Raw genomic sequence first — 26,469 nt, forward strand, 5'->3', positions numbered from 1 at the left:
TGTTCAGATAATTCACGTTCTTATAAAATTTTGATTTGTATATAGTCAGGGTCATTCTGACATCTAGAGGTTAACAATGGGTGTCACAAAATCTGTTACTTCACATTCCATAGATTAGTCTATGATCAGAAAAACAAGTGTCTGGTTAAAAACCAGTGCCTCTGGGGCACCTGGGTGGCTCAGTCGCTTGAGCGTCCAACTCTTGATTTCAACTCAAGTCATGATCTCATGGTTCATGACATCGAGCCCCTTGGGATTCTCTCTCTCTCTCTCTCTCTCTCTCTCTCTCTGCTCCTCCTCCATTTGTTCTCTCTCTCTCTCTCTCTCTTAAAATAAATAAATAAACTTAAAATACATATATTAAAAAAAAACACCAGTGCCTCATCACTCCTGCTCCATGTTCCTATAATTCCCTATCATACATTAGTCACATTCTATTATAACTATGTATCTACTATCTACTGTTTTCCTGACCAGATTATAAATTCCAAGAGGGTAGGGGCCATGTGTATCCTGCTTACCACTGTATTGCCTAAGCTTAGTATAGCACAGGGCGTCACATGTATAAAGTGCTCAAAAATATCTGCATAATGAATGAATGAATGATTGATTCTGAATGTCTCCAAACTTGAAAGCGACAAATTCTCAACCTCCTCCACTCTCTCAGGCCAAATTACTCACTAACATAAATATGACAGCTAAATAACCATTTTCAATATACCAGAAATAATAATTATTATTAATGGAATCATACCTAACACTTGAGTGCTTACCATGTGCCAAATACTACATACTGAATGATTTTAGGTATTAATTATTTTAGTTTTCACAACAACCCTGTGAGAAAAATACTACTGCTTTCCCATTTTACATACGGGGAAACCAAGGGACACTAAAATTAACTTACTCACCAAAAGAACAAAGCTAGACATAACAGAACAGAACAGGTTATAAATGCAGGCAACCTAGACTAGGCCTGAAGTGCTAAACTAGGGAATTCTCTTTTTCTCAGTCCTGATCTATTTAGAGTCTGGCCTGACCAGTATTGGCATGGACTGCTATATTTTTCTCATGCAACATTTATTCTCTTTTGAGAGTAAGTGAAGGGATGTAGTGACAGTCATAGGCAATCCCTTTATATATAAAAGTTTACTACATAAAAATCATTGCCTGTAATCTGGTTAATTTCTATTAAAAATAATGATTAAACAATTGGGCTGGGGAGATATGTTTACTATTATGGTGAACATAAGGTTTCATGAGTACATACATATGTGAAAACTCATCAAACTAATATTCTAAATATGTACAGCTTATTCTATATCAACTATACCTCAATAAAACATGTATACAAAATAATGATATATAAAATGTACTGAATTTTTCTATGTGCCAAACAATGAAAATATCTGGTTAACAAGTATTTATTTCCAGCGCACCTGGGTGGCTCAGTCGGTTAGGCATCCAACTCTTGATTTTGGCTCAGGTAATGATCTCACAGTTCGTGAGTTCAAGCCCCATGTCAGGCTCCTGCTGACAGTGGAGCCTGCTTGGGATTCTCTCCCTCTCTTTCTGTCCCTCCCCCATGCATGTGCTCTTTCTCTCTTTCTCAAAATAAATAAACTTAAAAAAAAACCAAAAACACTTATTTCCATATAGAATGCCACTTCAGTATTATGTAATGGGGATGGGCATGATATTGAGAAAACCAACCTGTTTTGCCTTCTGGACTTGATAACTGTGTTACCTTTTGGACTTTTCGCACTGGCTTGACCACTTTTTTCTCTTTACTTTTTTCAGCAGGTTTCTCTTTCATAGAGATATCATCTGAAAAGCAGAAACACTTATAGCAAACATTATAATGATTCCTACCCACCCATTCGTCCTCTTCCCAGTAAGAAAAATCAGCATAAAGCATGATTCAGGTAGGGGGGAAAAAAATCTTCACTGAGGCTACTTCTGTGACCCATAAGCTACCAATGCCAACTCCTCTTATGGAAAGGTCTAAAGATTACCACTAACTACCCCTACAGTTTGAGCTCTAAGTTTTCATTTTTTGTTTTTCATTTTTGCTTTGTTTTGTTGTTGTGTTGTTTTGCTGTTGTTGTTGTTTTCCAGAAAACCCTCGAAAACTTTTCCTCATTTTCACAATTTCACAAACTGGAAGAAGTTACAAAAGTAATACTTTCCAAGCCAGGGTTGGATCATTTACAGAATCTCACAGGTGAGTACTTTCATAGATTCTTATTTCATTTAAAAATTCCTACATATCTGAGATATTCATGAACTTCCAGAATAAAACTTCATAAAATAATATTCCCAAATATTAACCCTTTTATGGTTATGCTAGTGAAATATGTCAAGCCATTTCACATATAAATTACTACTCACTAATTTTTTTAAATTCCAATCTGGGGAAATAGACTAGCTATACATATAAACTTGAAAATCAACCTCAATTACAGATCTGAAGAAATGTAAACTTTAAAACACATATAGAGCTCTGCACTCTGAACAGAGTGGAAGTGTGAGTCAAAGGTCCTAAAGTAGGAACATACCTGAGAAACAGCAAGCAGGCCAGTGTCCGTGAAATGAACACAGAGTAGAGAGAACCACGGTCAGAGACCTAACTGAGGGCCAGATTGTGTGGGGCTTTACGAGTCACTGAAAGAGCTTCAGGTTTTACTTAAGAATGAGATCGAGAGGTTTTTGGAAGTTTTAGGGCAAAGGAGTGATATGATCTAAACTAAATCTTAACAAGCTTACTCTAGCAGTTGTGATGATAACGGGCTTACTAGAAGGGCAGAAGCAGGAAGACCAATGAGAGGGCTATTGCAATAATCCACACAAGAGACTGATGGTGGCTTGGACCTAGGTAGTAGTGAAATGTAAACCTTAAAATACATATAGAGCTCTGCTCTTTCTCTGGAGAAAGGTGGTGAGGTGGAGAAAGTGGTTATATTTTAGATATATTTTGAACAACATGAAACATAAGGTCTGAGAGAAATAGAGGAGTCAAGGATGACTCAAGATCTGGGGCCTGAAGTAGAAAGATAGAATTAACAGAGATGGAGGGACTACCAAAGGAGTAGGTAAGGGGGTATCATGACCCCATTTAGTTAGCTCCATTTTGGATTTATTAAGTTTGAGAAATCCATTATATATCCAAAGGGAGAGGTAGAGTTAGCAGTTGGATACAAGTCTGAGTGCAGAGGAAAAGTCTGGGCCAGAGACATAAATTTGGGAATCAACGGCAACAGAAAATATTTGAAGTCCTGAGACTAGACGAGCCTGCCTAGAGTGTACATAAATAAACAGTAGTAGTAGCAGTAGTAGTAAGGGAAGAAAAAGAAAAAAGAGAGAGAGAGGAAGAGAAGAGAAAAGAGAGGGAAAAAAAAGGATAGACAGACCCAAGTACTGAGCCCAGGGAATGACTATGTTCAGATATCAGGGAGTTAATTAGGTAAAAAAAAAAAAAAAAAAAAAAAAAAAAAAAAAATCTGAAAAAGAGTAGCTAGACTCAGGAGGAAAACCAAACACTTAAGGAACCCTAGACGTCAAGTGAAGCGTTTCAAGAAAGAAGTAATCTATCATGTCTAATGTTGCAGGGAGATCAAGATGACAACTGAGAATCAAACACTGGATTTAGCAATGTGGAAGTCACTGATGACCTTGACATTAGCAGTCCACAGAGAAGGCAGAGAAAAACCCAAATAGAAAAGGGTTCAAGAGTGAAAGGGAGGAGAAAAACCAGAGACAATGAGTATAAGGCAACTTTCTGAAGTTGTGCCACAAATAGGAGAGAAACAAGGCAATAACTGAAGAGAGTAGGGCCAAAAGCAGCATTCTTTTGTGATGGCTGAGATAAAAGCATGTTAGCAAACAGTCTGTTGATGGGCATGACCTTGAGGAGAGGGAAAATTTGATGATGCCAAAGAAAGGAAATAAGGACAAAGTGATGTCTTTAAACTTTTACAAGAGTAAATGGAACCTAAAACACAAGTAGATGGGTCAGTCCTAGCTAGAAGCTAATGGACAGAGTTCAACCACCATGAAAGAGAAGGCAGTCTTACTAGACAGACTTTTTTTTTTTTTTTCAACGTTTTTTATTTATTTTTGGGACAGAGAGAGACAGAGCATGAACGGGGGAGGGGCAGAGAGAGAGGGAGACACAGAATCGGAAACAGGCTCCAGGCTCCGAGCCATCAGCCCAGAGCCTGACGCGGGGCTCGAACTCACGGACCGCGAGATCGTGACCTGGCTGAAGTCGGACGCTTAACCGACTGCGCCACCCAGGCGCCCCCAGACTTTTTTTTTAATGTTTAATTTTAAGAGAGAGAGATAGCATGAGCAGAGGGAGGGGCAGAAAGAGAGGAGGACAGAGGATCCAAAGTGGGCTCTGTGCTCACAGCAGCAAGCCCCACATGGGGCTTGAACTTACAAACGCTGAGATCACGACCTGAGCCAAAGCTGGACGCTCAAACAACTGATCCACCCAGGTGCCCCAACAGACAGACCCTTTTTTTTTTTTTTTTTTTAAGTTTATTTATTTATTTTGAGAGGGACAGAGAAAGCACGAGCAGGGTAGGGGCAGAAAGAGAGGGAGAATTCTAAGCAGGCTCTGCGTGGTCAGCACAGAGCCTGACATGGGGCTCAAAGTCATAAAACCACAAGATCATGACTTGAGCTGAAATCAAGAGTTGGATAACAACCAACTGAGCTACCCAGGCACCCCCAGGCAGACTTCTTAAAGAATTCATTGACATACATCATTCTACTGGTCTGTAAAGATACTGACCTATAGAGGTATATTATTATTATCCCTCTTTTACAGATGAGAAAAACACAGGTAGTATATACGTAAGTAATAAGAGGCAGAGCAAGAATTTGAACCCTTGTAAGCTAATTCCAAAATCTTTACTCTTAACGATTACATTATACTCCTTTTCCATCTCAGGAAAAAAAGAAAAAAAAACCTGAATACACTGTTCCAATAATAATACTAGGAAAACTGGACTGGACACTTAATACCACAAAATATATTAGCAAAATCTCTATGGGGGCTTAGTAGAAAAATCTCAGGCTGTAGAGTCAGACAGAGTTGGCTTTGAATTTTGGCTTCCATTCTCAACTACTCTACCTATAGATTCAAACTTGGGGAAATTACTCAGTAAGCCTCCATTTCCACAACTGTAAAACAAAAGTACAGAAGACTACGAATGCTTCATCTTACCCCAAATTGCACTAAGCATTCCATAACATTACAGTATCACCTTCCCATTTCCCTCTTCAACCTTCCGTAAATTCCTCCTATTTCCAATTCTCTAAATGTATTCCGTTCCTATAATGTTGATTTTTCTTTCTGCATTTTGCCCTCATGGTAGTATCATCTTATCTGCTGCCTACCAAATTACTGACCATCTCAAAGATCTCAGTCTAGTAGAAGTAAACTCCAACTAGACTCTGCTATGTTTCCTTCAAATCAGACAGGCCTGACTCAGAGAGTCTCTGAGGTTAAAAATAACCTAGTTTCTGTCTCATCAGCCATGTATGCTAATTTTAATCCTGGAGCAGAGCCTAGACGCTAAGAGAGCCTTATGACTGAAACCACAACTACTTTGGTATACCATGCAGTTAAAAAAGGGAAATACCTTTATTTTGGTGACAATTTTAGGTTTAAATATGATGTCAGATAGCATACATGATAAAACATGCAAAATCTAAGAAAGCTCCACTCTCACCTGCAAAGTGAAGTGCTAAGTCTCGATACAGTTCTCGACTCATGTTTTGAAATTCAGCCTCCTGCCACACTTTCCCATCAGGTGTTCGAATCTTGGTCTCTGAAGGATTGAAGCCTAATATATACCAACAATACAAAAGAGTCTTATCAAAGTTGCTTCATAAATTGAGATATAATTAACATAACCATAAAATTCACTGTTTTAAAGAACACAGTTCAATGGTTTTCAGTATACTCACAAAGTTATGGACCTATCAACACTAATTTCCTGTACCCATTAGCAGCCACTCTTCCATCATGCTATTCCCTGGGAACTACTAACCTCCCTTCCACCTTCATGGATTTGCTCATCCTGGAAGTGTCATATAAATAGAATCCTACAATATGTGTGTGACCTTTTGTGTTTGGCGTCTTTCAATTAACATAATGTTTTCAGTCACCATGTAACATGTATCAAAGCTTTCTTCTTTTTTATTGTTGAATGATATTCCATTGCATGAATCTATCAACATTTATTTATATATTTATCAGTTGATAAGTACCTGAACAGTTTCTACTTTTTTGGCTAGTATTAACAATGTTGCCATGAACATTCATGTACAAGTTTTTGTGTGGACATATGTTTTCAGTTTCCTTGGGTATCATACCTAGGAGTTTGAATTGCTGGGTCATATGGTAACTCCATGTTTAACTTCTGAGGACTGCCAAACCATTTTCGAAAGGAGCTCTACCATTTTACATTCTCACCAGCAATGCATGAGGGTTCCGATTTCTCCACAGCCTCACCAGCACTTGTTATTGTGTTTTTGTTTGTTTCTGTCTTTTTTATTACAGCCATCCTAGTGGTTGTGAATGGTATCTCACTGTGGTTTTTATTTGTGTTTCCCTAAAAACAAATGCTGGTGAGCAGCTTTATATGCTTTTAAAAGAAGGATGCATAATTAGCTACCACATAATGTGCTGACAAATACTGTTGGGAAAAAGTAAGCTTCAGTGAGATGAAGCAATATCCATTTCTTGAAAAGGACTAGAAATGGAGAAGCACTCAATTAAATGATAAACGAATGTCAATCGTAAATTATGGATTTCAGAGAAAGAACTACTCTTCTCAGGAGTAAGAGAGAGACAACACTACTTCTTCCTTTGAAGACAGGCATTAATTGCTACCATCTGTCTGATTTTGCCTATGGCTGAACAAACCGACAAGCTGCTATCTACACAAGCAAAATGCACCCAAGGTGTAGAAAACAGGTCTTTAAAACATACTTGTTCAATCTTGCAACAAACATTACACATGTGCTATTTCCTAGGGATTAACAGTCTGATTTCCTACTTCGAATTTATTTTGGAAGGCTATTTTAAAAAATCATAAAAATGATGAATATGGACGATAACGAGAGTAGTATAAAGATTTCTGTTTTCAGATGGTCTCAACTTATCAAAGAATTGGCACCCAATAAATGTTTGTAAAAATTAAATCAATATAAAGAACAGACTGGAGTAGGGGCGCCTGGGTGGCGCAGTCGGTTAAGCGTCCGACTTCAGCCAGGTCACGATCTCGCGGTCCGTGAGTTCGAGCCCCGCGTCAGGCTCTGGGCCAATGGCTCGGAGCCTGGAGCCTGTTTCCGATTCTGTGTCTCCCTCTCTCTCTGCCCTTCCCCCGTTCAGGCTCTGTCTCTCTCTGTCCCAAAAATAAATAAAAAACGTTGAAAAAAAAAATTAAAAAAAAAAAAAAAAAAAAAAAGAACAGACTGGAGTAAAAAACTGATAAAAGCACTCTAGAAGTGTTAAATAAAATGCACTGGTAAACTAATTACATGTCTAATAGAAAGGAATCTATTCAGCTTTTAGCACAAGAGCAGAAGTTTAATTTCACGTGACATTTGTGGCAAGGGGCATGCAATTATGCCCATGCAACAAAAAATTTGTAAACGCAGTGTCCAGGCTATTGCAAGTTACAGTTTGTAATAAGAAAGTGTGGCAATCCCATGCAAATCTCTCGCTCTCTCAACTTTTCACCACCATCATCCCCACCCCATCTCTCTGCATTCAACTCTATCATTTTTTCTCCTCTCCTCTTCAGGAAACATTTATCTCCATGGGAGCCTTTCATTATATCTGCATTTTTATTTGTAAGTTAACTTAAAGAAGCTTTCAATATCTACACCAGTTCCCTTTTCTGTCCCCCAATTTTACAGTAGTTCCCCCTTATCCGCTGTTTCACTTCCTGCAGTTTCCATTACACACCTGTCAACCATGGCCCAGGATCAGATGATCAGAAGGCCAATAGTAGCCTCATGCTACGTCACAGTGCCTATGTCATTCATTTCATCTCATCACACAGGGATTTTATCATCTCACAGCATCACAAGAAGAAGGGTGAGTGAGGACAGTACAATAAGATTTTGAGAGGGGTGTCTGGGTGGCTCAGTTAGTTAAGCGTCCGACTCTAGATTCTGTCTCAGGTCATGATCTAACAGTTCGTGAGTTCGAGCCATGCATCGGGCTCTGCATTGCCAGTATGGAGCCTGCTTGGGATTCTCCCTCTCCCTCTCTCTGCCCCTCCCTAGCTTCCAGTAAGTAAATTAACTTAAAAAAAATTTTTTTTTTAACTTAAAGGAAAACTTAAAAAAAAATTAAAGATTTTGAGAGACCACATTCGCTTAACTTTTATTACAGTGTATTGTTATAATTGTTCTAGTTATTTTCGTTAATATGTTACTGTATCTGATTTATAAATTAAACTTTATCATAGGTATGTATGTATGTATGTATGTATGTATGTATGTATGTATAGGGAAAAAATAATATTTATAGGGTTTGGCACTATACAGTTTGAGACATCCACTGGGAGGCTTGGAACATATCGCCTGAGGATAGGGGGGACTACCGTATTTCTATTCTTTGTCCCCTTTTTTCGTTACTAGTTGAATTTATTGACTAGAATAAAAAAGCTACTGTGCACTTATGCTCAAGACAGTGTACTAGGCTCTGAAATAAAATAAGGATGATCAATATAAGGTCTTAAATTTCATGGGCATTTACACCAGGGAGAAAAATGTATGCAAACAACTAAGTATAAGACAAAAATCACATAAACACTGTTTGTGTTCACTACTTTTAAATTGAAATTTTAAAGCAGAATCATAGAACACTTTTCATGTCTTTAAATTAAAAAAAAAAACAAAAAAAAAACCCAGGGGCACCTGGGTGGCTCAGTCATTTAAGTGTCCGACTCTTGATTTCAGCTCAGGTCATAACCTCACAGTTTTTGAGTTTGAGCCCTGCCATCAGGCTCTGCACTGACAGTGTGGAGCCTGCTTGGGATACTCTCTCTCCTCTCGCTCTCTGCCCCTCCTCCACTCACTTTGTGTATCTCTCTCAAAATAAGTATATAAACTTTAAATAAATGAATGAATGAATGAATGAATGAATAAATAAATAAATAAATAACATAAAAAACATAAATGGAAAACCAAGGTTTAGAATGGGTTTAGTATACTAACAACTGCATAAAAAAAGAAAGAAAATAATTAAACACACACATACTATTTGTGTACGCAAAAATTATCTCTGGAAGAATATATGAACTGTTAACACAAGTAATAACCTGAAAGGGGACCAGGGAGCTGCAGAACAAGAGATTTTCCTGGTAAATCCTTTTCATCTTTTGAATTGTGAACCAAGTGAATTTATTACATATTTGAACAAATGAAAGTAAAATGTCACTTTAGAATATAGTATATTTCGATCCTTTTCATTTACATTGGCAAAAAGTTGACAAAAATAGTTTTTCAGTGTTGGGAAAAATAAATCCATTGCTCAGGACGTTGGAAACCATATTCTGTTATAATTTCACAAATGTATGCTATAGTTCATAAATTAGCCCCCAAAAGTTCTATTTATAAATTTTTTTTAAGTAGGCTTCACTCCCAGGAGGGAGCCCAACGTGGGGCTCAAACCCACAACCCCAGATCAAGATTCAAGCCTAGATCAAGAGTCAGATGCTTAACTGACTGAGCCACCCAGGTGTCCCTATAAAACATTTTAATATGAAAACTAACAGGTTAAAAAAATATTAAATAAAAGGTAAGTGCGAAATCCAATCACCAACTCAGAGGAAGTTAAGATTTTAAGATTTTCACTCAGGTTTGTTCGGGTTGTGTTTGTTTTGTTCCATCCTATTTTTAATTTTTAGATTTTTGTAAATTATTAAATAAAATATGGATTTAGGTTGATCATCTTAACTTTGCCTTACTGGAATAACTTTTGGAATTTCAGAACTTTGATTTCTAGAATAAACACACCTTAAATGTACAATCTTTATTTAATGGATCTAACATTAATATAGCAAAAGTTTTGGATAATCACTATCTCACAACTAACAAGAACATTTGCTATTTGCTCTGTCAACGGTGTGGACAATTACTACACTGTACACAAATGACTAGAAGGATATGAAATAATTTAACTAATAATACAGTAGACCAATCCTGAATAACAAAACAAGTTTTCAGTATTCTAAAGGGAACTGCTCATAATTTTATCACAAATTAGCAAGAATAAAATGCAAATTATCCACCTTTTATCTAATTCACAATTAATTATCATTATCAAAATATAATAAGCAACACAAAATAAAACTGATAATTGCTCTGGGGCACCTAGATGACTCAGTTGGTTGAGTGTCCGACTTAGGCTCAGGTCATGATCTCACGGTTCGTGGGTTCAAGCCCCGCGACGGGCTCTGTGCTGACAGCTCAGAGCCTGCTTCGGATTCTGTGTCTCCCTCTCTCTCTGCCCATCCCCACCTGCTCTCTGTCTCTCATTCTCTCTTTCTTTCAAAAATAAATAATAAACATTAAAAAAATAAAAAAATAATAAAACCGGTAATTGCTCTAACCTCACATATAAAATTCATTCTGGAGAAGAAGACCTTAGGACTACAAAAAAACTGCAAAGCTGGTCAGAGAAAAGTTAGACTTGGTAGACAAATACAAAACAAAATTAACTATAGCAAAAACTGTCCTAGTTCGTTAATAACTTAAAATTAACAGAAAAAATGAATCTTGACAATTTTTGATCTTCATACACTTATCTAGAAAAACTGAACTTTGACAAAAGAAAGGCTATGGTAGCAGAAGTTTTAATGACAAAAATCTAACACAGACTGATCTGATCAATGAATCAACTCTTTAATTGAAAACTTTACATGAATAACTCTGTGAAAATAATTTCAGGAACATAAAAATACAATCTCCTTAAAACCACCATATATAAAAACTGGAGTTGGCTACAAAACAGAGATTCTCTTAGAAAAGGATTTTCTCAATGAAAATCTATCTATGTTAGCATAAATCTGATTTAAATATTTGTTTTCTCAAACATGGGGGCGGAGGGGGAATCCCTTACTGTCAAAACTTAAAGCTTCAAATAACAGGATCAAAATATCAGTGCCAAAATATTCTGTAACCAACTGTAACTGGAATTAACTCAATTATAATTTTAAATATTTACTTTTGAAAGAATTCCTAATAACAATCCAAATACAATGGTGGAATAAGAGTAAAATTCTGGCAGTTCTCTAAAACCGACACTAATTCGTATTTTCTCTTTTGTTCAATTTATTAACTATTCAGATGGGGTTCTTCATCTCCTGAGGGACTTGTTAAAAAATCTAATTCTGGGCTCTATACCGAGAAATTCTGATTTAGATCCAGTGTAGCATCCAGGAATCTGTATTTTTAACCTGCACCTTGAATTAATTTCTTAAGCATTTGATTTGAGAATCACACCCTGTTCTAAAGATGACCTTCTCTATTCAAATGCACCCTAGGGAGAAAGGGGGACAAGAAGGCAGGAAGAGAGAAAGATACAAAGACTGACTACAAACCTTTATATGTTGGAGCAGGTGGTGCTGTTGCCACTTTCCTGACTTTTGCTGTCACTGAGTTATCAACATTAACAACCATTACTGGATGGTCAATATGACCCAGATTCTGGCCCCGGCCATTTGTTTCTTCTGAGTGTTCCCACTGTTTCCTAATTCGCTCCTTGAGTTTTTCCAGTTTGACATCATGTTGTCGCTGCTTTAAAATATCTAATCTTTGGGAATTACAAGTACTCGTAGAGGACGGAGAAGAGTCCGTTATCCGTAACACTTTTGGATCAACATCATGGCCCATGTTACTTACAGAAGCCTTCTCATTTCCTTTTGCTCTACTAGGCTTTTCTTCCTCAGTTCTCACAGGACCTGCCATCTTAATCAAACATTCAGAATTTTGCAACGCATCAATTGCTGGTCGATCATTTAAAAACCTAACCACTGTATCATTGATGACAGATGATTGGGAGCTCTCAAAATCACAGCAATGTATATTCCGTTCTTCTCGATTGCAGATCATCCGGTTCCCACTCTCAGGCTTTTCTTCATTAACATCCACACAATATACATGCTTTGACTCTAGATGGTTAGGACTTATATTGGAAGGTGTGCCATGGATTTCCCTATTATTAAAAAATAATAAGCTTTAAATAAAGAGCACAAAAAACAAACTGAAACCAGTCAAACTGAAAGAATTCTAATATTAGAGATTTTTTAAAAATCTAGAAATTCCAGTAGGTTAAAAAACAAAATGCTCATCACTAACATTAAGATTCAATGCTCAGTGCCCCCTCTATCAAGTTAGACAGCAAATAATCTAAATCCTAATATGCATATGTATAATAAGAAATATGCAAAACATGGAGAGATTTCCTTAAGAACTCCAGAAAATAGGATTACAATCTGACTTTAGAAATTCACTTGATACCTATTACCAAAATATGCATTTTATTCCTCTATGAAATCTTAAGTATGGGGAAAAAGTTCTCAAATTCTGTGTTTGTAACTTCTAAATAATGTACCAAATTAACAAATAGATGGGGAGTACAAATAAAGTGGAGGTATAATAAATATTTTCCTCTAAATAAATGTAGTTAAGTAAAGTTAAACCTCTCTAAACCATAGATCACTTTTTTTGGTAGCTTCAAACTCTGTATAGCACATCTGGAAATTGTGGAGTAAGCAAAGACAGCTAGGCATAGCCAAAGTACATATCACAAAGTCCATATTCTTTATTCATAAAAACATTAACAAAAGTCTTCCTCCAGAGATTATTTTTATTTTATACATCATTCTAATAAGTTATATTTTAGGAACAGAAGTAGTTTATTAAAAGCGAAGTTAATGAAAACAAGTCTCAGCAGTAACAACAGCACATGATTTATAAAAAATAGCCAACAAAATTATAAAATTTGGATCTGCAATGTCTCAAAGAGTAGACATTAGCCATATGCAGCTACTGAGCCCTTGAAATATGGTTACCCCCAATGGGAGATGTGCTACAATGTAAATTACATACCAGATTCTAAAGACTCAGGATGACAACAGAAAAAGAATGTAAAACATCTTCATGTGTCTGTGTATGTGACTAGTAAAACTGTTTAAATTGTACGTATGGCTCACATTACTGGTTCTATTATACAGCACGGATCTAAATGTTTCATGGAAAGGCACAAAACTCTAAATATCGCAAAAATTCTTAAAGCCATAACTCTGTTGCAGTATAATATGGTAATTATATCTATTGTCAGTCTATGAGTATATGCATTTTTCTAAGGACATAGTCTGCAGCTTTCATCAAATTCTCACTGGAATCCATGACCCAAAAAACATCAGACCCCGTTCTGAGTGGTTGATTATTAAACAAGATGGGGACTGAGAAATGACTCATGTAGCTTCCACTAGAGATCAAGACTAAATTCAGTTATTTGCACTATCTTTACCAGACCAGAACAATTCATAGTTAGAAGGATTTAGGTATAAAATTAGCAAATGTAAAGAATAAAAGAAAGCATAAAACGGTAGTTTGCATATCATGTCACAATCTTAAAAAGGGAAGGACAGTTGATCTTCCCTCCCCACCAGAAAAAGAAAATCGTATTTTTAGTTTTCATTTACTCATTCATTAAATATTTACTGAATACATAGAAGGGTGTTTATTGTATAATTCTTTCAACTTTTCTGTAAATATAAAAATTTTCATAATAAATGTTAGGGAAAAATATTTATGGAATACTTAGTAAATGACAGGCATTACGCTGATGTTTTGAGAATAAGACAGATTTACAGCCTTACATAACTAATGTAATGGTTAGATATGGAATCAAAATATAAAGCAACACGAAAATATATATAACAGAAGTTATATTGTATTATTAGAGCATACAGGAAGGGCTAAATAGGCTGTGGGAATGGAATAGGATAGAAACACATCTGGCAATGTTTCAGATAGAAAGTGCCAAAACCGAAGTTTTAAGTGATGAATGGAGTCAGCCAGGTGAAGGACATTCTATTCACAGCTTCCCTATAGCTACTTTTTCTTATCTTAAAAGATACATAATTTATAAAATTTTAAATATCAAGTAGTATTCTTTTTTTTTTCAAGTAGTATTCTTTGCAGGAAGAATATTAGACTATGAATAAAGAGTAATTTAGTTTCAATTCCGATAGTGATTATTTTTCTAGGCAAGTTGTTTTTGTGTGGTTAAAGATTTCTGAACTCCGATTATTTTCCACATTTTTCTTTCTCCTTTTACTAAACTATGAACTTTTACACAGATTAATTCCCTGGCCTTCTCCCCTATATTTTCTTCACCATTTTTATCACTTCAACACTAGTGACAACTCACAAATTTACATTCCCAGCCCTCTTTCCACACACATTCCTACCCAAATTTTCAAATGTCTACTGAATATTTTCACTTAGATATTTCAAAACTGCATCAAATCAGGGGCGCCTGGGTGGCGCAGTCGGTTAAGCGTCCGACTTCAGCCCGGTCACGATCTCGCGGTCTGTGAGTTCGAGCCCCGCGTCAGGCTCTGGGCTGATGGCTCGGAGCCTGGAGCCTGTTTCCGATTCTGTGTCTCCCTCTCTCTCTGCCCCTCCCCCGTTCATGCTCTGTCTCTCTCTGTCCCAAAAATAAAATAAAAAACGTTGGAAAAAAAAAAATTAAAAAAAAAAAAAAAACTGCATCAAATCAAATATTGATGTTATAGACTGATATGAACTCATGATCTACCTCTATCTCCCAAATTCTTTATCTCAAATTTAAGAGCACAAACATATACTCAGTAGTATCTAGCACCATCACAAAACTCCTTGATTTACTGGTTGACATTTTACAACACTAAAAATGTTAATGAAACAAAGAAATATAAGGCCCAGTGTTTATCACCTATTACTATTTGCTATACTAACAGCATTAATACTTTTATATCATTAGTAAAATATTCCTCAAATATAAAATTCTCTAATTTTATCTACTGAAATCCTAAATTATCAGCTAACAAAAATACACATTTTATATTATCCATTCTATCAAAATTCATACATCAATCCTGAACATCTGACAATAAGTTGCTAAAAGGAGCCACTGGCAACAAATTAAAATAAGAAACCAATTCACATTCTCAGTAGGAAAGAAATTTCAGGTAATTGATAGAAGAAGAAGAAGAAGAAGGAGAAGGAGAAGGAGAAGGAGGAAGGAGGAAGGGGGAAGGGGGAAGGGGGAAGGGGGAAGGGGGAAGGGGGAAGGGGGAAGGGGAAGGGGAAGGGGAAGGGGAAGGAGAAGGAGAAGAAGAAGAGGAAGAAGAGGAAGGAGGAGGAGGAGGAGGGGAAGGAGGAAGAGGGGGAGAAGAAGGAGAAAACTAAGCTATACAAAGTTCATTATGTAGACAAAGTTCATTATGTAGAACACTTAATCTGAGATATTAATGAAGAAAAAAAAAAAAAGCCACACTTCCAGAGACTGAATAATCTGTCTGTAGGAAACATATATTACAATGGTGGTAGCCTGGAGTCACTACTTCTTCCTCCCAAATATTTAATCTGTGAAAGAGTAGAAAGTCAATATTTCATCATATACAAGACTTCTGCTCTACATTTTTGGGAAATGAAAAAGGTAATAATACTAGAGTCACAGTGCTATGAAAAACTCAAGAAAATAAACCATAATCTTAATGTAAATATTACAGGCTAATCCTAGTTGATAATTTACTGTTAAACACTAACCTGTAAGAAACCAAAGGTTCACGAAACTCCACGCGGTTATTTTTCCTTATGTTACTCTCCAGGGTGGTAACTCTGAGAGGGCTGCGAGATTTCTCTTTTCGTGATTTTGAAGATTTGGAGGTTGGAGCATTAACCCAAGAGTCATCCAGGAATCTACCATCTGAAGGAAAAGAAAGTCTGTAAGAACATATGATATAATCTACGATTTCCTCTGAATTTGGGTAGTGTTTATGAAAATAAGTATCTATTATTTCTGGCATCTCTAGTTGGATATCATATATGTGTATAGAAAACATTCAAATTAAACTATTACAAACCACTCAATCTATAGAGGAAAAAACTGCATTCTGAACAAAAAAAATGCAAAACAAATTCTACATACAAAATTCCTTTTGGTCAAAGGCTCTCACTCAAACAAGGAATTATCGAATAAAATCCAACAGACTCACAGGTTTTAAAAAAAAAAAAAAATCACAGTTTTAATGGAAAGTACTAACCTCCAGGTTCTAGTCCACTAATTAAGTAAGAAACCACACAATTACATATATGAAAGGTAACCAGAGAAAGTAATGGCATTGTGTCAATTTAGCTATGAGATACATAATTCCAATTATGATTTAACCCCCTAAACAATATGTAAATCTTATTAAATGGACTAAATCTCAAAGTAATATATCTGTGAATTTAAAATACAGACATAATCCCAAAGGCTTAAAATCAAATTCTTATCACGAAAAACAAATGAAAAGTCACTGTCAAAGGTGATGCAATGATGCTAAAGTCCCTCATCAAAAGATAGTGAAAGCATCATCAGTAGTCACTGAATATGAAGCTGCTTCATAACTACTCAGCACCGAAGACAAAACACCTAAATGTGGATGAGGTATGGTCTCTGACAAAAGAGCAAGCAAATATACCAGACTATAAGAGGAAATTAAATTGAAACAAAACATCAAAAATGTAATACATCTGTAATTCTGGAAGCAACAACACACATACCTTTTCTGCTTATTTTTCTGGTAGCACTTGCCGAAGATTTCTTGGTATCCATGACAGAATCAAACACAGCTGTACTTGTAGGGACAACTTCTAATTTGTTTTCAATGTGTCTCAGCTAAAGTTCAAACACCATCACAACAAATAGGTTAATTCTGTGTATAAATCCACTACTACTGACTGACACAGTCACAAATTATATTGTCCGACACCTTTCTCTAAAGTAGGAAAAATTCAGGACTGCCTTTTTGTAGTATTAGCTTTTTCACTGTTTGTTACTTCAGCTATAGTAACAAGTAGTACAATGCTGCCCACATTTGGACAAGAAAATCAGAAAGATTCGCAAGAGGGGAACCTGGGTGGCTCAGTCAGTTGAGCACCCGACTCTTGGTTTCAGCTCAGGTCATGATCTCAGTTTGTGAGATCGAACCCCTTGTGGGGATTTTGTGCTGACAGCACGGAGCCTGCTTGGGATTCTCTCTCTCCCCCTCTCTTTCTGCCTCTCCCCCAGTTCCTTCTTCTCTCTCTCCCTATTTCTCTCAAAAATAAATACACATATTTTAAAACTTAAAAAAAAAGATACTGAAGAATATCAAAGAGTTTCTATTTGTTTTGTTGACCTTTTTTTTATTATTTTTTGAAACAGTACATTTTCTAACATTATATGTTGCACATCATCGTTATATAGCCTGTGCAATTTACAGGCAAAAATTAGAAAAGAACAACTCAGATGGACTCAAATTTTAGAATTGTTCAAACGGCTACAACGTTTTAAGTCTTATGTCTATAAAGTAAGTTTCACAATAAAAACAAAATTTACGAGACAGAACTCAGGTTCCCATACACTTTATAGTAGAAGTCAACCTCTGGTAGAACCACCAATGTTCTCAATGATTTAAAAACCATTTTCCCCTAATTATATGCTTACAGGAGAAAGCTTGTAAAGCACAGAAAAGGTATAAAAAATGAAATTAAAATCATCAAAATTCCACCACACAGAGATAAACACTGTGTAAAATTCTGATTTATCTTCATTCAGATTTTTGTGGTACAATGTACTCACAAAACTGGAATAATCATTGATATTCTGTTATCAGGCTTTTTCTCCCATTTATATTATAAGCCCCCTGTCATTCTTGAAAGTTATTTTTAGGGGCACTTGGAGGACTCAGTTGGTTAAGTGCCCAACTCTTGGTTTCAGCTCAGGTCATGATCTCATGGTTTGTGGATTCAAGCCCCACATCGGGCTCTGTGCTGACAGTGCAGAGCCTGCTTGGGATTCTCTCTCTGCCCCTCCTCTGCTTGTGCACCCTCACGCTCTCTCTCTCTCTCAAAAATAAATAAATTTTTAAAAAAGTTATTTTTAAAAACACAATAGTTTTGAAAAACGACAATTGACAGTTCAGCTCTAAATTGGGTTAACTCTAAGTTAAACTGGGGATAAAAACTATTCCTACATTGTAGATACACAATGCTCATATGGAAGAGAGAGAATATATATAATGCTTCATTTTACCCTACATTATGACCAAATCTAGGTTATAGTACCTTTTCCAGATGTATTTTCAAACCAGTTCTGAAGATTAGGGTACAGAGAATACCATATTCACACAGTAAAGAAATAAGTGACTCAAATTCAGGTAGGATACAAAAGAAAACAAAGAAAGGACAGATTAGGGGAGTCATTTTCCTGGACAGCAAATGAAAAAAGAAAAAGGAAAAAGGCTCCCTTTGAAGGGACTATGTACCACTTGCCAAATTTGGGTTCCTAAACTGCAGACAAGACTGGACAGAACACAAATGAAAACAGGTTGCCTATAGACATTCTTCAACACTACTGACAGAAAACAGCCTGCTATTGCCACAAAAGAGGCAACTCACAGTCCATTAAAGAAGCTGTGTAAATGGTGAGTCACCAAATTCTACTCCTAAAACCAATACTACACTATACGTTAACCAAATAGAATTTAAATAAAAATTTGTTCCTTTCATTTCCTCTCTGACTCTGAGCCTTCTACATAGACATAGCCCTATATTCCCAAATTCATTTTGTTTTATATCTTCATTTCAACATACCATATGAACAAATTTATTAAAGGAGAACAAATAGCACAAATTATTTTAATATTTTATATGCCATAGTGTTAATGTTCCTGCCACCTAAAATAGTGTCTTGATTATCCCTTTATTATTTAATAGCTGTCATTAATGTTCATTTTGTAATATATGGTACTTAATTTCCAACCAAAATATTTGACTTTATTTTCCTATCACAAAAACACTATAGAAAAAAAAATGTAATCTATCCAATCATAACAGGAAATCAATTTTAAACCTGAAAGAAATAAATGGAAGCTATAATTACTTACAGCAGCCTTGGTCTGAGAAAGTGCATTCCACGATGTGGTTATATCTGCTAGGAAACAGTGATATTTACTGAATCAGAATCTCTGAAAAAGTCTTCAAAATCTGCATTTTAATAAGCTTCTAAATGCACTTGATTTTGAGGACCATTTTATTAGGCAGAACTATTCCTCAGCAACTGCTTTATTATATTGAACCAAAACATGGCTCTTTTCCCATCCTGTAACGCCAAGTTTCCTAGTTTATGTTTTATAGCTGTATTAGACATTGATCCTATTAGTTCCTGGGACAGCTGGACCAACACCCCCACCCACAGCTCCATCAGACGTCTCCAACAATAAGCAGTATCCTCAATTTGCCCCAATGACCTACACACATACAAAGTTTTATATTGTGATATATTTCACATTATGATGCTGAAAAGATTAGAAAAGTACTCCAGACTTAAATCTACCAACAGAAACAAAGGTAAAATCTAGTCTTTCAGATAATAGCTCTACAAATAACATAAGGCCACATAGTTCCTTGAGTCATCCTTCTCTAGGAAATTTCATTTCAGCCAAATGTTCCTTATGTGACATGATTTCCAGATCCCTCACAAACCCAATAATCTTCCTTCAGATGTACTCTAGCTTGTCAATGTACCTCAAAATAAATCATGCCCTAAATTAAAGTTACCCCCAATGCATCATTTAAAAAAAAAAAAAAAAGAGTTCAGTGAGACTTTTCCTTTTCTTATCTGTGCACTACAGAGGTCTAAGACTATATTAGGACCTATATTATACCACTTATTGACATTACCAGAATTTTTCAGAATTTCTAAGAAACTGTGTAAAACTAATTTTGCATGCACTGCTTCTTTTTTAAAAAGAATGTTTTCCTTTATAAAAGTTTACCATAGGACACCTTTGAAGGTGAGATCCCTTGTATGTTTAAAAGAAATTTCATTTAAAAATTTATCTACCTTTTACAAACCAAAGTATACATGTAATTTTCATTTACTGATTAGCCCAGAATTTTATACACACGACCTAAACAAGGCATTAAGTTCAATTTAAAGCAAACAGATCATACCTTGGACAGTATCCTTGCTTTGAGAGTTCCTTGGATTTGGTAAAGGCACCTCTTTTGATTTGCTGCTCTTCATCCTGCCAATTTACCTGCAATCATACCACCAGCGTTCATTGAACATCAATACTATCACATTAGCAAAGGAAAATGCTATCATTTATCTTAACGTTCATGAAAGTCAGCAAGGGATTTTGTCAACTCTAAGTTACCTTCATGCCCTGTTAAGAGTCCCTGATAATCTGATAACTTTATTTTTCTTTGGAAAACTAAACCATTAAAAAGTCTATCATGACTACCTCACACCAACTAGGATGGCAATATCAAAATGCCAACAACAACAGATACTAAGTGTTGACGCGGAGAAACTGGAACTCTTGTGGCCTGTTTGTGGGAATGCCAAATAATATAGCCTCTGTGGAAAACAGTATGGCAGTTCCTCAAAAAATTAACAATAGAGGGGTGCCTGGGTGGCTCAGTCAGTTAAGCATCTGACTCTTGATTTCAGCTCAGGTCATCACCTCACAATTTGTGAGTTTAAGCCCGGTGTTGGGCTCCACAAAGAGCCTGCTTGGGATTCTCCCTCTTCCTCTCTCTGCCCCTCCCCTGTTCACGTGCTTGCTCTCTCTCTCTCTCTCTCTCTCTCTCTCCCTCTTAAAATAAACTTTAAAAAAAAAAAAAAAAAGAAAGAGGACAATTTTGGAATACCTGAGTGGCTCTGCCAGTTAAGCATCTGACTCTTGATCTCAGAGTCATGAGTTGAAACCCCATGTTAGGCTCCACATTGGGTATGAAGCCTACTTAAAAAAAACAACAAAAAAAACAAAACAACAACAACAACAACAAAAAAAAAAAACGGGGCAGGACGGAGCCTGGGTGGCTTAGTCGGTTAAGCATCTGACTTTGGCTCAGGTCATCATCTCATGGTTTGTGAGTCTGAGCCCCTCGTTGAGCTCTGTACTGACAGCTCAGAGCCTGGAGCCTGCTTAGGATTCTGTGTCTCCCTCTCTCTCTGCCCCTTGCCCGCTCACACTCTGTCTCTCTGTCAAAAACGAATAAACATTACAAAAAAATTTTAAAAGGGAGGGCAACTTTGACATATTCCATAGTAGAGATGAACTTTGAGTACATCAGCTAAGTGAAATGGGCCAGTTACAAAGAAGAATACTGTATGATTCCACTCATATAAGGTACCTATAGTAGTCAAAATCATAGGGACAAAAAGTAAAACAGTGGTTACCAGAAGCCAGGGAAGGGGGGGAACATGGAACTATTGTTTAATGGGTATAGAATTTCAGTTTTGCAAGATGGAAAAAGTTTTGGACATGAATGGTGATGATGCACAATGCTATAAATGTATTTAATATTACTAAATTATACACTAAAAATGGTTAAGATGGTACATTTTATATTATGTATTTTAATGTTTATTTATTTATTTATTTATTTATTTAATTTATTTTGAGAGAGAGAGAGAGACAGGGCTCAAGTCAGGTAGGACCAGACGGAGAGGGAGACACAGAATATGAAGCAGGCTCCCAGCTCTGAACTGTCAGCACAGAGCACGACACAGGGCTCGAACTCATGAGCCATGAGATCAAAACCTGAGCCAAAGACCGACTGAGCCACCCAGGTACACCTATATTATCTATTTTAGCACAATAAAAAATACTGAAAGAAAAAAATTATATCATGACTCAAAGAGAAATATAACGATCTGCTTATGCTGACTAAACAGCTTGATAATAGTCATATTTTCTTATCAATATAGTAGAATTATTTTGTGGGGCACCTGGGTGGCTCAGGTCATGATCTCACAGTTTGTGAGTTCAAGCCCACCTCGGGCTCTGTACTGACATCTCAGGGCCTGGAACCCATTTCGGATCCTCTGTCCCCCCCTCTCTCTCTGCCCCTTCCCCATTTGTACTCTCTCTCTCAAAAGAGATAAATAAAACATTTAAAAAGATAAAAATAAATAAAAATAAAAATAAATGAGTGGCTCAGCTGGTTACGCATCTGACTTCGGTTCAGGCCATGATCTCATGGTTCTTGGGTTCAAACCCTACATTGGCCTCTGTGCTAACAGCTCAGAGCCTGCAGCCTGCTTTGGATTCTGTGTTTCCCTTTCTCTCTGCCCATCCCCTGCTTGCGCTCTGTCTCTCTCTCAATAATAAATAAAACATTAGAAAATAATAATAAAATAAAATAATAAAACTAAAAATAGAAAAACTAAATTTAAAAACTAAAATTAACACATATGCAAGTAGTTTAAAATTTTTCCAACCATAAAAACTCCCATCAGAGATGCCAATGTAGTTCAAAACATTAACTCACTTTACTTTCCTTCTCATAAAGATACTTTCCTTCTCATAAAGATACTTAACCAACTGCATGGCTCAGTTGGTTAGTGTCCGACTTAGGCTCAGGTCATGATCTCATGGTTCTTGGGTTCTAGCCCCGGGTCGGGCTCTGTGCTGACAGCTCAGAGCCTGGAGCCTGCTTCGGATTCTGTGTCTTCCTCTCTCTCTGCCCCTCCCCACTCATGCTCTGTCTCTGTCTCTCAAAAATAAATAAAAACATTTTAAAAAGTTTTAATAAAATAAAATGATAACAAACATGAGTTATTCTATATTAGTAAATAATATGTCAACAATGTGACAAAAGTTTTCTTTGGGCAGACTTCTCTTTTCTTTAAAACTAAAATAAATGCTTAAATACACAGTGATCATCCATTTTCCAATGAGAAGGAAGAATAGATTAAATAATCAAAACTGCATTTATGTCCATAATCTCTATGTTTAAGGGCTAATGCTGATAGGCTGGGACAAGGTAGATAAATAAAATGAAAAGCATTTAAATCTACTCCCAAATAAAAACCTTCGTAAGCGTTACTCATCTTCAAATGCAAAGGACTCAATGTTTCGAGTGTGACATTTATGTAAAATTTCATCTTGTAAAGAAATGCTAGTATATTCACCATTTAACAATGAGAATGAACTAATTACAACAACATATAACAAGATAGTTGAACATCACAAACATGTTAAGTGAAGAATGCCAGAAACAAGAGTACATGTTGTATAATTCCATTTTATAAAGTATCAAACTTTATAAAAAAATTTTTTAAAGGGGTGGGGAGAGCCTGGGTGGCTCAGTCGGTTGAGCGTCCGACTTCAGCTCAGGTCATGATCTCGCAGCTTGTGAGTTTGAGCCCCGCATCAGGCTCTGTGCTGGCAGCTCAGAGCCTGGAGCCTGCTTCGGATTTTGTGTCCCTCTCTCTCTCTGCTCCTTCCCTGCTCGTGCTCTCTCTCTCTCTCTCTCTCTCAAGAATAAATAAAACATTAAAAAAATTTTTTTTAAAGTATCAAACTTCTATGGTGTTAAAAAGACAGTGGTTATGTAGGTTTGGGCAGGGGTGATGACTGGAACTAGAGCAAGGAACAGCTTTTGAGGTACTGATAATATTGTTTATTGATATGGGTGCTGATTACACGCACGTATTCCGTTTAAAGGATTTCCATCAAGCTGTGTGCACTTACGTTCTTTTTCATTGTATATTATACATCAAAAAGTATTTTCAGATAACATGCCTAGTTGAAGTTTATAATTACAGTTTTAATTCAGTTCTATATGTCTAGTCTCATGAATGTCAGTTTTTCAATAATCCACCCTTCAAAATCCCTGGTTATCCCATACCAGTAAGTGGATGTTATTAATAGAATCTATTTAAGTAGGTCTGTTCTTTCCGTAAGAATATATATGTAAAATATCACCATTTTTTTATAAAGATAGAAAAAAATGAGGGAAAAGCACAATGAAAAAAACCTTCTTAGAAAGGAGAGAATCTAATCTATCAAAACTCTTACTATCTTTAAAGTATAAATCTCAATCCACAAAATGCCTTTTCCAATTATTTTAAGGTTACCAAGTCAAACAGATCAAACTTATTCAAGATGATTTATTGGGCAGTAATGAAACTAACCTTCTCAGTTCAATGAACATGGCTTTATTCTACAGCCATATGGAAATTTTGGAATTATTTACTGAACACTTGTGTATTCTCTTTTGCCTACTTAATCTGTCAAGAATTAAGAATTAAGGTAAGTAAAAATGTACTGTAACTTTTTGTTTCCTCTTTATATTTCTATAAACTAATGTTTATATAGCTTGATATGATTATTTAGTGCTTAGGTTATTAGGAGAAGTTATTATAGATAAAATATGTTACATATATTGCTTAAAAAAAGAGGAGTGCCTGGGTGGCTCAGTCAGTTAAGCTTCCGAATTCAGCTCAGGTCATGATCTCACACAGTTCGTCAGTTTGAGCCCAGTGTCGGGTTCTGTGCTGACAGCTTGGAGCCTGGAGCCTGCTTCGGATTCTGTGTCTCCCTCTCTCTCTGCCCCTCCCCCACTTGTGCTCTGTCACTCTTACAAAAATAAATAAACACTCAAGAGAGAGAGAAAATACAGAAAATTTCAATGACAATTTCTATGACAATTCTTTTGAGAGAGCATTATCTCTGGTCACCAGAAAACACTTTTTTCAATCCATTGATAAAATTTAGGCTTTGTTCTTCAAATTCATTTTCTTATAAACAATCCTTCGACTAAAAAGTCCATACTTTCTAAAGTCTAAAAAATCATTTTTTCCTGACCCACAAGTTAGTTTTTATGAAGATAAAACAGGAAAAATAATTAAAACTAAGTATATACGTATATATGTGTATGTATATAATCTGTATAACACAATTTTCCAGTAAGGTATTATAACACTATCACATTGGGTTTTTAAGCTTTCATCTTGAAATAGTCACTACTCTTGGAATCAGTAAAACACATCTGTCCTATTTTCCTTACCTTCTTGATTTTTTTTTCCCCTTAACTGATGGCTTCTCTACTTTTGCCCAATTCATCAATGGTAACATTTCAAAAGGTTCCATTCGTAAGTCTCTTCTTTCCTAGCTCCTTCTTCCCAGGCAATCTCACACATTTTCATAGTTTCAACCACTTCTGTCCTAGGTCCTTGTCTGAACTCTAGACCCAAGTTTTCAGTCTATTAGACAGGCCACCTCCAAATCCCACTGGAATTTCAAATTTATCAAGTTCAGAACCAAATTCATTATTGTTGATCTTCAAAATAGTTTCTTCTTTTTCTCATAGCGAATGGGGTTGTCATGCATCCAGTTAATCTTTGACATTTCTGCCTCTCCTTCACCATCATTTACTGAGTTACCAAGTCAATACTATCTTTTAAGACATTTCTGTTATGATATATAAAATATGCCTCCATAAAGCTGTTGAAAAAACTTAAGATATTTCTAACTTCTCTCTCCCTCTCTCTCTCTTCCCCTTGCCTCTGTTCAGAGAATTATCTTTAGCCCAAATTATGGTAAAAGCTTCCTAAATTATTCTGTTCCTAACCTATTCTCTATACTGCAACCACAATTATCTTTCTAAAAAAAGAACCTAGCAACTCTGCTTCTAAAGCTCTTCAATGACTATCACCTATGGGATAAAATTCCAGATTCCATAGCATGATAAACTTAATTTATAGTCTTAGCCTCTTTGCTATCTTCACTGTATACCAACTGTTCCTGTCAAAAAGTCATATCTAGAATGCATTCTCTAAACATCCAGAAATTTCTTTACCTCCACATCTTATTTCCTAAATTTTGGGGGGCAGTAATATCCTTCAAGTCCAACGTTAATGTCATCTAGTACAAATCTTTCCCCAACTGTTCCTTAACAGAACTATTACTGCTTCATCTATTTCCGCAATAGCACTCTGTTAACTTGTTAGAGCCCTTATCATTGCGCGCGCGCACACACGCACACACACACACACACACACACACACACACACTTCATTCATTCATTCATTCAATGAACATTCCTTAAGCACTTAATGCTCACAATCTAGTGAAGGCACACATATAAACAAATAGTATACAATGTGCTAAATTATATAATAAAGTTACAAATAGCATGTGTATCAGTCTCTCCACAAGGTTGTATGGATTTTAAGGACTATGTCTTCTTATTTACCTTCCTATCAACAGAGACCGTCCATGAACAAAAAAGCAAATGGCAATGTTGAAAGCTGTTATGATCTCAACTTAAACAGAAAATAATAGAGGGATCAAAGGCAAGGCTGCCAGTGAAAGGACAAACAGGGAAGGGAGGGGG

At 36.2% G+C, this 26,469-nt stretch overlaps 1 protein-coding gene across 1 annotated transcript in view; it reads right to left on the reverse strand.

The window, feature by feature from the left end:
• CEP350 (centrosomal protein 350) overlaps nucleotides 1-26,469 on the reverse strand; it is a 164,173-nt gene that overhangs the window by 117,397 nt on the left and 20,307 nt on the right. Inside the window, exons 2-8 of the mRNA XM_058701136.1 lie at nucleotides 20,290-20,375; nucleotides 19,221-19,267; nucleotides 16,855-16,969; nucleotides 15,856-16,015; nucleotides 11,634-12,247; nucleotides 5,742-5,855; nucleotides 1,714-1,827 (exon numbers count right to left, since the gene is read on the reverse strand). Coding sequence (XP_058557119.1) covers nucleotides 1,714-1,827; nucleotides 5,742-5,855; nucleotides 11,634-12,247; nucleotides 15,856-16,015; nucleotides 16,855-16,969; nucleotides 19,221-19,267; nucleotides 20,290-20,362 — 1,237 coding nt within the window. The 5' untranslated portion in view covers nucleotides 20,363-20,375. The remainder of the gene's footprint in view (nucleotides 1-1,713; nucleotides 1,828-5,741; nucleotides 5,856-11,633; nucleotides 12,248-15,855; nucleotides 16,016-16,854; nucleotides 16,970-19,220; nucleotides 19,268-20,289; nucleotides 20,376-26,469) is intronic.

The sequence above is a fragment of the Neofelis nebulosa genome, chromosome 15, assembly GCF_028018385.1.
Source record: "Neofelis nebulosa isolate mNeoNeb1 chromosome 15, mNeoNeb1.pri, whole genome shotgun sequence".
Lineage (NCBI taxonomy): Eukaryota > Metazoa > Chordata > Mammalia > Carnivora > Felidae > Neofelis > Neofelis nebulosa.